Below are 10,881 nucleotides of genomic sequence, written 5' to 3' on the forward strand. Positions count from 1 at the left end.
TCTATCGTACTATCTATCGTACTATCTATCGTACTATCTATCGTACTATCTATCGTACTATCTATCGTATATATAAACTGAAGCAGCGGCGCCACATCCAGCAGATGGCGCTCTAGGCGACCGCCTTTTTTTATTATTTATTAATTTATTTATTTATTTGCCAATGCCTACAGCCCGAAAAGGTCTGTGATTGGCTCTACCGTTGCCTGGATACAACCCCAACAAACYCAGAACTTGGCTCAGCCGGTGGGMCGGAGGGTTTGTGTGGGCGGAACGAAGTGCTGTGATTGGTGGATTGGGTTGAAGCAAGATTGGTGATTGGTTGTTAATGCCAGGGTAGGTTGAGTCAGACCCCGGAGCCGATCCAGTTCAGCACCGACAGCTGTTCGTAAACACAGAAGTCAATTTTACTGTATTATTTTTCAGTATAAAAAAAAAGGGAAATGGCGTCGGTGGCTCTCAGCGGCCGTCGGAAGGGAGTCAGTAAACGTGGTGAGAGTTAAAGAAAGAATTCATAGAATTTTATTTAAAGTTTTCAGCTGTTAAGACCATAAGTCATAACTGGTTAAAGCTATGGTAAAACATTTTAACCACGGTGCTTTCTTTTTTTTTCTCTCCCAATTTATATTTCTGTATAACAAACATATCTCAGTCAGTTTAGCTATGATCTTCATATTATTCTTTAAACTCACCAAGTGGTTGAAAAAAATAATCCAAATTGCCATAAATGTTGCTGTGTGCTTAAAAAGAGGCATTATTTAGTCAAGGGGAGATATACAAACAGTATGTGCAACTTCATTTTAAATCACACAGGTCTGATGCAAGCTAATTTCACCTATGAACATAGGGTTTTCTCATAATATTAATTCCCTTTTTCTTTTTTCTTTTTTTTTTAGCTGCAGCAACGGAACAGGAAGCCAGTGAAATAATACAGCCTCCAGGTATTCAGAAAGCCACTGTTTTAAGGAAATCTGATTGGATCAAGATTCAAGATGACCTGAGGAGAGTTACCAAAGAAAAGCAGTATGTAGGAGAAGCAGCTAAACAAAGAGAGGCCCTGCACCTTCAGTCAAAAGAAGTGGTAAACCAGTGGTCCAATACCATCAAAGTACGTTTTGTCATCAACTTTCGCTCAGAAAGCGGTTTGCTTTATAAAATTCTGGTTAAGTTCATTATGCAGACGCAGAAACATAATTTATGGACTGTTTGTTTCAGAAACAAAGGCAAAAGAGGTTAGAAGCCAGGAAAATTCGGCTGCAGATGGAGGAGGAAGAAAGGAAGCAGATTGAAATCGAAGAAACCAAATCCAAGGAACAAAAGCAGCAAGAGACCGCTGAGAAGGCCAGGACTCAGTTGTACTATCAAACCAGCCGAGTCAGGAGATTACATGTCAGTGTTGAGCAGTTCGCACATTACACCTCGTGGAAATTGGATGAATCGACTAATTGCTATTTCTTCCGCAGAGTGCGCTCCTGTTGAGCGAGGTGCTGAAACAGAGGGAGGCCCAGACTGAACTGAAGCAACAGAGGAAACGTGCCTCTGAAGATGCGGACAAAAAGTTTCTGGAAACAGTAAAAACCAAACAGGATGAAGCCTTGAAAGAAGAGCAGGAGAAAGCTCTGCACAGGAAGCTCCAGAGACAGGCTGCAGCAGAAGACCTGAAAAACCAGTACAACTTCTTACCACTACTGATTTATGAACTGTCTGTTTATAGGCCCCTGGCTATAGAGTGCTGTTTCTGCTTGGAAATGTCTTCATTTGTCTTCACCATCAGMAAAAATCTGATGAGTAAAACTCTGGTTGTCATCTATAAATGTTTAACTCAGACTGAAATTAGACTGTCCAGGATGATGATGAAAAAAAACGCAATTTTGTGCTGAGCTAAAATTTAAATCAAGACTTGTGATTTGTTCTTTAGGATGAACGAAAATGAGTTGGCAAGAGAGCAACAGAAGCTGGGAAAGAAGAAGGATGGCGAGGAAATCCTGCGTCTTCAAGAGCTCCATCTGCTGGAGCAAAAAGTGGAGTCAGAACGACGAGCAGACCAGAAGAGACACCTCATGCAAGCTCATCAGGTATCACCAAAGATGATCCAATGTCTCCTGCGAGCGTCCCCGTTTTAGTTTGCTGACGCATTTTGTTTTCTTACAGGATCATCTTGCTAACAAAGCCCTAATTAGAGCACGAGATGCAGAAAAACAGGAGGCCGAGGAGGAACAACGAAAGCTTTTCGTTTCAACTAAAGAGAAAATGGTGAAGTTACAGAAAGAAAGAGAGCAGGAGTTGTTAAGGTAAGACTCAGTACCATCAAAAACATCTGATTTGAATGTTTTATAGCAACTCGTTTTTCAGGTTTTAAGTTCTTTTATTCTCCAGGGAGGCTCAGCTGCGCAGGGAGATTTTGAACAAACCGACCGTCACACCGCTGGAGCAAAAGGCCACAGAAGAGCAGAGGATAGCCAAATGTGTGGCTGAGCGGGAGGCAAAACGGGCACAGCTGCAGGAGGAGGAGGGGAGGAAGAAGTCTGAGCTGCTGAAATCCGTCACTGAGCACAGGGAACTCATGGTAACGCCTGCCGTACACGTGAATTAGAATCTAATAGTCCTGATCTAGTCTTAATCTAGTCTTGATACAGTCCTGATCTAGTCTTAATCTCATCCTGATCTAGTCTTAATCTAGTCCTGATCTAGTCTTAATCTAGTCCTAATCTTGATTTAGTCAATCTAGTTCTGACCCAGTCCTGATCTAGTCTTGATCCAGTCCAAATCTTGATCTAGTCAATCTAGTTCTGACCCAGTCCTGATCTAGTCTTGATCCAGTCCAAATCTTGATCTAGTCAATCTAGTTCTGACCCGGTCCTGATCTAGTCTTAATCTAGTCTTGATACAGTCCTGATTTAGTTCTGAACCAGTCCTGATCTAGTCTTGATACAGTCCTGATCTAGTCTCAATCTAGTCCTGATGTAGTCTTGATCTAGTCCTGATCTAGTCTTGATACAGTCCTGNCTAGTCTTGATACAGTCCTGATCTAGTCTCAATCTAGTCCTGATGTAGTCTTGATCTAGTCCTGATCTAGTCTTGATACAGTCCTGATCTAGTCTTAATCTCATCCTGAACTAGTCTTAATCTAGTCCTGATCTAGTCTTGATACAGTCCTAATCTTGATCTAGTCAGTCTAGTTCTTACCCAGTCCTGATCTAGTCTTGATCCAGTCCAAATCTTGATCTAGTCAATCTAGTTCTGACCCAGTCCTGATCTAGTCTTGATCCAGTCCTGATCTAGTTCTGACCCAGTCCTGATCTAGTCTTAATCTAGTCTTGATACAGTCCTTATCCAGTCCTGATCTAGTCTCAATCTAGTCCTGATGTAGTCTTGATCCAGTCCTGGTCCAGTCCTAATCTTGATCTAGTCAACCTAGTTCTGACCCAGTCTTGACCTGATCTAGACTTAATCTAGACCTGATCTAGTCTTGATCCAGTCCTGATCTTGATCTAGTCTTAATCTGGTTCTGACCCAGTCCTGATCTAGTCTTGATTTAGTCCTGATCTAGTCTTAATCTAGTACTGCTCCAGACCTGATCCAGTTCTGATCTAGTCTTAATCTAGGTTTGTTCCAGACCTGATCTAGTCCTGATCCAGACCTGATCTAGTCTTAATCTAGGTTTGCTCCAGACCTGATCTAGTCTTAATCTAGTCCTGATCCAGACCTGATCTAGTCTTAATCTAGTCCTGATCCAGACCTGATCTAGTCTTAATCTAGGTTTGCTCCAGACCTGATCTAGTCTTAATCTAGTTCTGATCCAGTCCTGATCTAGTCTTAATCCAAACCTGATCCAGTACGAGGGTGGCAGCACACTGTAACTCGGTTGTCTCACCAGAGAAAAGAAAAGGAGCACAGAGGTAAAATCGCTGAGCAGGAGACCCGGGAGGCCCTGCAGGCAAAGAGAGAGGCTGACAGAATATTCCTGGAGAAAAAACAACAGAAGGCTGAAAAACTCAGAGAAGATGGAAGAAAACTGAACGATTTCAATGCCGCACAACAGGTAATTACGCTGTTTCAGCAGAAATTAATTTTATTTAAAAAATGTCCGATCCTTAGCATCTTGGGAGGAACAAAAAAAAAAAAAAACATTTTCTTTTATTTCTTAGGCTGAGAAAAGCGCCAGGTTTCAGCAGCTGAAGGAAGAAGAACGCAACTTTAACGCAAAGAACGCCCAACTCCTCATGGAAGAGGAAGAGCGGTTCCAGCAGTACTCGCAGCACATCATCAGCGCAGCAGCGGAAGCTAAACGCAACGTGTTTCCACTGTACAAAGCTGCAAAGGAAGGAGCGAGAGGCGGCTCTGYTTCTGGTGGCGTTGGACCCATCTACCTCGTCCACGATGCCACCGGCGCTCAGATGCCCAAATACGTCTCTGCCACCACCGAGAAGATTAAACAACTTCGCCAGCCTGCAAATATACAGGAGTCCAAAAAAAGACTGGGTTTGACGTGGTGAGTTTACTGACAGCTGGCAAGWTCTTGTCCAAACATTACCCTAATAAATGAACAAATTTATGATTTAATGTGGTCATTTTGCATTACKTAAATGGATGTTTTTTGAATACCTTAATAATTACTTTTGAAGATTTTGGATCAACGTCTGTTGGCAGTTTTTAAATTTATACAGGAAAAGACAACTTAATCATTTTTATTTGGATTTGATTGAAAATGTATAAGCATAAAGTGATTTCATCCATACAAAGGGAAGCAAAAGAAAAAGAGCTACATGAACTGTCATTAAAAAAGCTGTATTAAAAACACTTGCAATAAGACCATTGTGCATAAGTTCATGACATTGTCTTATTAGTATTATACAGTATATTCAAAGTTTAGTGTTGACTTAAAGTATGGTCATGTTTCTTTGTTGATAAATGAAAGTTTTATGTCCATTGTTTTCAGTACTATGATGCAATAAAATGAAGCTTTAACTTTAAAGAGGTATTCCTCAGTGTTCAGTGGATCAACATGTGACCTAAACTAGTATAAAATTACACAAAACTGAGAATATTAAAAGCATTTTTTATTTTACCAGACAGTGATGTTTGACACAGGCTCACCTGGAAGCAAATTTGATTTTTTTTTTCAATAAGTCGTCGTCAGTTCATTATTGTAGTTTTGATTGCAAATCGTATTCTGGACTCCGTATATACAGAGAATAGAAAACAAAAGAAAAAAAATCACAGTTTTTAATTCCATCTAAACTCCAGCAGATATTTAGAACCAACTTGTAGATTTTACAAACTGCATGTATCTTGTACTAAACAGCCTTTTATTTAAAAAAACAAACAAAMAAAAAAACAGATAAAGTAAAAATAATGTAGCAATGTGACAAACAAAAACTTTTCTAATAAAAAGAATAATCATGCAAGACAGAATAAATGATCTCTTCCAGACTTCTTGTGAAAACAGCTTGACTGTAATATTTATGTTTTAAACAAAATGTTTGATTTAGGAGCTGATGAACGCCAATATAAATGATCAAATGAGATAAAAATTGTAAAAAAAAAAGCCTTTAAATCAGGCTTTTGTAAAATGCCATATTYATTTACTGGAAATTTATTTAATCTGTATGTCACTAACTTACCAGCCTGGAGTTAGATTTTCAAAGTGACTTTGGAAAAACTGAGGACTGGAACGCTGAGACTACACACGGTTTTAATATCAATATAAAAAAAGATCAGTCACTGTCAGAGCTGGAGCTCGAATGATTCTTCTTGCTATTGTTTCTAGTTTTACCTTTAGTACTATCGGGTCTGGCCGRGCTTCTCCTGTCCCTGGATTTGGAAGGACTCTTGTTTCTCCTGGAAGATTCTGGACTCCTCCGTCGCCTCTTTTTTTCAGCTCTGTCGCTCTCAGAGCTGCTGCTGCTGCGGYGTCTCCTTTGCTTGGCAGAATCTCTGCTTTGATCTTTTCGATGAGAGGATCGGTCCTTGCTGCGGTCTCTCCTGTGACTCCTGCTTCTAGAGCGCCGGCCTCGCTGCGAGTCTCTAGCCCTGCTCCTGTCTGGACTTCTGGATCGCCGGTCTTTATCTCTGGATGTTCCTCCTCTCCTGCTCTCCCTGTCATTGTTGTGTCGCCTGTCTTTACTCCTGCTTCTTCCTCTGCCTCGGTCTTTTTCTCGTTTTTCTTCGTCTTTGGACGCCGAAGGCTCCCCTCTATCCCTGTTTCTGCTCCTGGACCTGCGCTCATCCTTCGTGGATGACCGTTCCTTGCTTCGAGACTTGGACGGCTGCCTAATAATTTTAATGGTTCTCTCCTCAGTTTTCGCTTTCGGTTCTTCTTTATGTTTTTTATCAGATTCGTGACCCYTTTGTCTATCTTTACTTTGACCTCGTTCTGACCTCTTCTCTTTCTTGTCAACATTTTTTTCTTTGCTCCTCGAGTGACCTCTCCTGTCGCCACTTTTATGCTTGCTGTCCTTGTCTTTGCTTTTGGACCGTCGACTCTTTTCTCTGCTTTTACTGCGACTGTGAGACTTTTCTTTTTTCTTGGCTTTGTGTTTGCTACGCTTCTCAGCCTTTTCTTCCTGCTTGTCGTCCTTGCTTTTAGATCTGTGAGACMTATTCTTGTCTTTTTTACTCTCATCCGTGTGTTCTTCTTGCGTGTTGGAGGCCCTTCTCTCTCGCCTTGGAGTTTTAGTTTCTTCATCTTTAGTCTCATTCATTTCGCTTCTGTAAAAAAACAAAAGGCAGCAGCATAAAACAGGCAGACATGATAGTGTCAGTGTCRCACTTTTTAAAGTCAAATGAGTCTGTCAGGTCAGTTGAAATGAYCGTACTTGTCACCCTTAATCCACCGCTCTCCTGTGACCGCCCTCATCCTCTGACGCTGCAAYTCCAGACGCCAGTGTGGAGGAGTTTCACTGCGCCGAAATCGATCTCTGGACCTCGAGCGGGAGCGTGACGGAGTCCGGTATCTCTGTTTGCAGTTAGAAAACAAAAAACATCTGAAAACCCTCRCACAAGACAGCTGTCCCCAACTTCAACACCTAGTTTTGATTTCAGGGAATCATTAACAATAAACAATTTGTCAAACACTAGATTATTTTAAATCGAAGCTCCTCAAGGACCTACCCTGGGTCCTCTTCCTTTTATCTTCCTGCCTGATCTCGTTGTCACCACAAACCGTCTCTGGTATGCTGACAGAGAATTGTATGATGTACCAGAGCTGCAAAAGGAGAGAAATTACATGAAAATTATCACATGAAGGCATTATTTAACCACAGTGATCATTACATTATAATGATCTAACTGTCTTTTCACACATTCTTCTRTGATGTGTCTCTTGCTATAAGTGTCCTTGGGTGTCCTGAAAGGTGTTTTTTAATAAAATACTATTATTATTATAACAACTTCCTGATAAACACTAACTTCTGTCTTGGCCTGTCCTCTTTCTTTCTCTGATCCTTTTCATCCTCTTTGTTTGTTGCCTGGACTGTTTGAGGGCTTCTCCTCATGAGGAACCGATTCTCAGGGATGGGTGGTATTTCTTCAGGACGTACTGTAGATGTAACCAAATCCTCCTGGTCCTTCTCTTCAGCGCTCTCAGCACCAGACCTGCAAAAATCACTGTGATTAAAACCCCTGYGTGTTGCTTTCATACCAGTTAAAACTGATGGAATAGTTTACTTTTTCTTATCCTCCTTCTTTTGCTTCTTCTTCATCTTCTTTGCCTTCTTTTTTCGCTTCTTGGATTCTTTTTCAGATGCTTCCGACTCGGATGACGACTTGGAGGAGGTTTCAGAGTCAGAGGAGCTGCTGCCGGACCCGGAGCCGGCTTTCTCTTTCTTCTTTTCAGCTTTCTTTGCTACAAGAATGATAAAAAGTATTGAAAGTGGCTGGTAAACATTTAAAACTAGTTGTAAAACCACCATTGCTCCTGCAAACCTTTAGATTTAGGGATGAGTTCTCCGCAGTTAAGAACTTTCACTTCAGCATAGGGCCGACTGTTAGGATCCGTTTTCTGGTTCTCCATTGTTTGAACTACTTCTTGGCCAGAGATTACATGACCAAAAACCACATGGACACTAAGAAAAACAGATAAATGAAACACAACGCTTATTATGCAACAAATGTCTGTTTTAAATATTTTCAGGCRCTTACCCGTCCAGATGTGGTGCAGGTTTCGTTGTACTGAAGCATCCCAGTCAGGAACAGAAGAAACAAARATTGCATTTATTTGTAAAGCACAATTACTATTACGTTAAAAAACAATATTATTGCAAAACAGTGCTTACATGAAAAACTGGGATCCGTTTGTATCTTTGCCCCTATTRGCCATAGACAGCAGATACTCCTTGTTGTGTTTGACAGCAAAGCTTTCATCTAAAGAAAAGGGATAAGATTGTTCTGTCATCTTGAAGTAAACACTGCTTTGGATAATAACAAACAGGTGCTTTCTTCACCTTCAAAAAAGCCTCCATAGATAGATTCACCTCCTCTTCCATTTCCTAAAGAGGATTATACAAATCCACTTTATTGCTGGTTACTGAAAAGAATAGCTAATTGGTTCTCAAATATATGTATTTTTTAATCTTCAGGATAAATGTAGCCTGTTTTGGTATTTGAACATTTGTGTTTACCTTCACTGAAGTCTCCTCCTTGAATCATGAAGTCTTTAACAATCCGATGGAAAAGACATCCTTTGTAGTGCAGGGGTTTCTGAGTTCCTTTACCAATGCCTTTCTCACCTTAAGAAAACAAAAGTGCTTAATTGCACTGGGGATACTATGATTTGTCAAATAAATAATAATAGAAAAACTAATAAATCCAATGGAATTTATTTTTTACCTGTGCAAAGGCATCTGAAGTTTTCACATGTTTTAGGACAGATGTCTGCAAATAACTCCACCACAACTCTGCCCACTGTCAGGAGACACCAGAGTCACAGGTTATTATTATTATCATTATGACCCCTCCACGCGACGCATAAGCGGGAGTCATATTGTTTTCGTACGGTTTATTTATTCTTTTTTTTTTTTCAGTGATTTTTGGTCAACCGTAGCACAAAAACGGCTGCACCGATCAACATGAAGTTTGGCAGGTCTGTAGATGAGTCTGACCTACACTGCACCAGTCCACGGTTTTATGATAGACCCCATATTTGAGGAGGGGGCTCCTTTCAAAGTGGGGGTGTCAGGACATGCAAAAATGCTTATAACTCAGAAACTCTTCAACATAGAAGCTTCAGATTTCTTTTGTTGTTTAGCTTTGATGAAGCTCTATCCAGCAGGCCCACCAATCAGTGCCCCCCCCCCCCATTATTACACCTAACTTAAAAACAAGTACTTAAGACAACTGTCAAACCCAAAAACATGAATGTTTAAGGTGCTTTTAGAGATCAGCTGAATTGACAGATGCAGGTATACTTTATTAGTATTGGAAGTGTTTCCTAAATACATTTTGTAATATAGTAAGTGTATCACAAACACCACAAACAAAAATTAATATCTCCTTACCAAGAACATTACTGATTCCAACGTCAAAGAAGCAGCGGGGGCGAACTTTGATTCCCATGTTCACTAGGAATGCCTTGAGGTGACAAACACAAAAAACACAAATTTAAGCCACTAAATGACCAATGAGCGCTTCAGCTGTGGACAAGCCACTCACAATGGATCAGCCAAAATAATCTGGGACAAACATGTTTCACACTGTCAGACGTCTTCATTATAACAAAACAATTGTATGTAAGATGAAATAAATATCAGCTGAGTGATTAAACACAGTGAACTCAGATTAGCCAAGGTTCAATCTGACGTTTGCTTTTTTATTATTCGCTTGCTAGCTTTAGCAATCCTTCCCATTTGCTTTAGTTAAATGGGTAATCTGTTTCTATTATAAACCTAATTATTTACAAATGCTCATGTTTTCACGCTTTTAAGTTTTTTTTTTATTTTATTATTAAACAACTATTACAAGGCAGTTATCAACATACATTTTGAACATTTGAACAAAAGCCGGGGGGTACATTTACATAGACATTCAATAAGGTGCATAACTCAATAGTTTTTACAGCTTTCTTATTATTAGACTCAGAGATGCTTATGATATATTGTTCAGCTTTCCTTTTTGAACACCAGAAAAGAGGGAGTGGAGTGACTGAACTTTGATTTGTGTATATGGTATTTACCTAAGAGTAATATTAAATTTATGACATACATTTGTTTTCTTTTTTTACCATTTACATCATGGAGACCAAACAAAACATTAAACCGGCTTAAACAGAAAACAGAATCAATCTTCTCTTGGATATACTGACTTACTTCCCTCCAGAAGGTGGCAGTAYACTGACAGTTCCAGAACAGATGAATCAYAGATTCAGGTTCAGACCCACACAGAGAACAGTATCACCAACTAACACCAACTAAACCACCTGCTTCGAAAAAGATGAAGGCCCACAGCTCGCTAGAAATGGACCAAGATAACATTGTGCAGCAAATATCAACCATCTTCAATACCAGACTAGATAGTCTGGAAAAAAATATGGAAAAGCTGATTTCTGACAACACGATGAAGATCGAGAGTCTAAAGAAAACAGTAGACTTYGTATGTGCTGACATTTGGGAGGTAAAGGAGAAAGTTAAAAAAGTAGACGTGAAGGCTCGTGAGACAGAAAAAAACTYCACACCGTTGACCAACRGGTCACTGAACTGGAGAACTACACGCGACGCTGGAACCTGCGCCTGTATGGTGTGCCTGAGAGCAAGGAGCAAGATGTCCGTACTGAGGTGATAAATATATGTAAGGAGATCCTGCCGGAGTTCAAGACAAAGTTTCCAGATGTTATTGATACAGTTCACCGACTCGGTCAAGTGAAAAAAGATGTCTCCAAGCCACGAG

The 10,881-nt window shown here is 40.3% G+C and overlaps 2 protein-coding genes across 2 annotated transcripts in view; one reads left to right on the top strand and one right to left on the bottom strand.

Moving 5' to 3' along the window:
- Positions 1-343: 343 nt before the first annotated feature.
- Positions 344-5,330, top strand: cfap210 (cilia and flagella associated protein 210). The gene is made up of 9 exons (XM_014001456.1): positions 344-492; positions 897-1,108; positions 1,216-1,389; positions 1,464-1,669; positions 1,919-2,075; positions 2,152-2,291; positions 2,377-2,566; positions 3,878-4,042; positions 4,149-5,330. The coding sequence occupies exons 1-9, from the start codon at positions 444-446 to the stop codon at positions 4,494-4,496; spliced, it is 1,641 nt and encodes a 546-aa protein (XP_013856910.1). The 5' UTR covers positions 344-443; the 3' UTR covers positions 4,497-5,330.
- Positions 5,043-10,881, bottom strand: part of ppig (peptidylprolyl isomerase G (cyclophilin G)) — a 7,100-nt gene continuing 1,261 nt past the window's right edge. Inside the window, exons 2-13 of the mRNA XM_014001454.1 lie at positions 9,498-9,570; positions 8,830-8,904; positions 8,622-8,729; positions 8,445-8,489; positions 8,277-8,364; positions 8,143-8,172; positions 7,927-8,066; positions 7,669-7,846; positions 7,411-7,596; positions 7,114-7,207; positions 6,819-6,958; positions 5,043-6,711 (exon numbers count right to left, since the gene is read on the bottom strand). Of these exons, the coding sequence (XP_013856908.1) occupies positions 5,718-6,711; positions 6,819-6,958; positions 7,114-7,207; positions 7,411-7,596; positions 7,669-7,846; positions 7,927-8,066; positions 8,143-8,172; positions 8,277-8,364; positions 8,445-8,489; positions 8,622-8,729; positions 8,830-8,904; positions 9,498-9,555 (2,136 nt within the window). The 5' untranslated portion in view covers positions 9,556-9,570 and the 3' untranslated portion in view covers positions 5,043-5,717. The remainder of the gene's footprint in view (positions 6,712-6,818; positions 6,959-7,113; positions 7,208-7,410; positions 7,597-7,668; positions 7,847-7,926; positions 8,067-8,142; positions 8,173-8,276; positions 8,365-8,444; positions 8,490-8,621; positions 8,730-8,829; positions 8,905-9,497; positions 9,571-10,881) is intronic.

Source organism: Austrofundulus limnaeus, unplaced genomic scaffold (genome assembly GCF_001266775.1).
Source record: "Austrofundulus limnaeus strain Quisiro unplaced genomic scaffold, Austrofundulus_limnaeus-1.0 Scaffold9, whole genome shotgun sequence".
Classification (NCBI taxonomy): domain Eukaryota; kingdom Metazoa; phylum Chordata; class Actinopteri; order Cyprinodontiformes; family Rivulidae; genus Austrofundulus; species Austrofundulus limnaeus.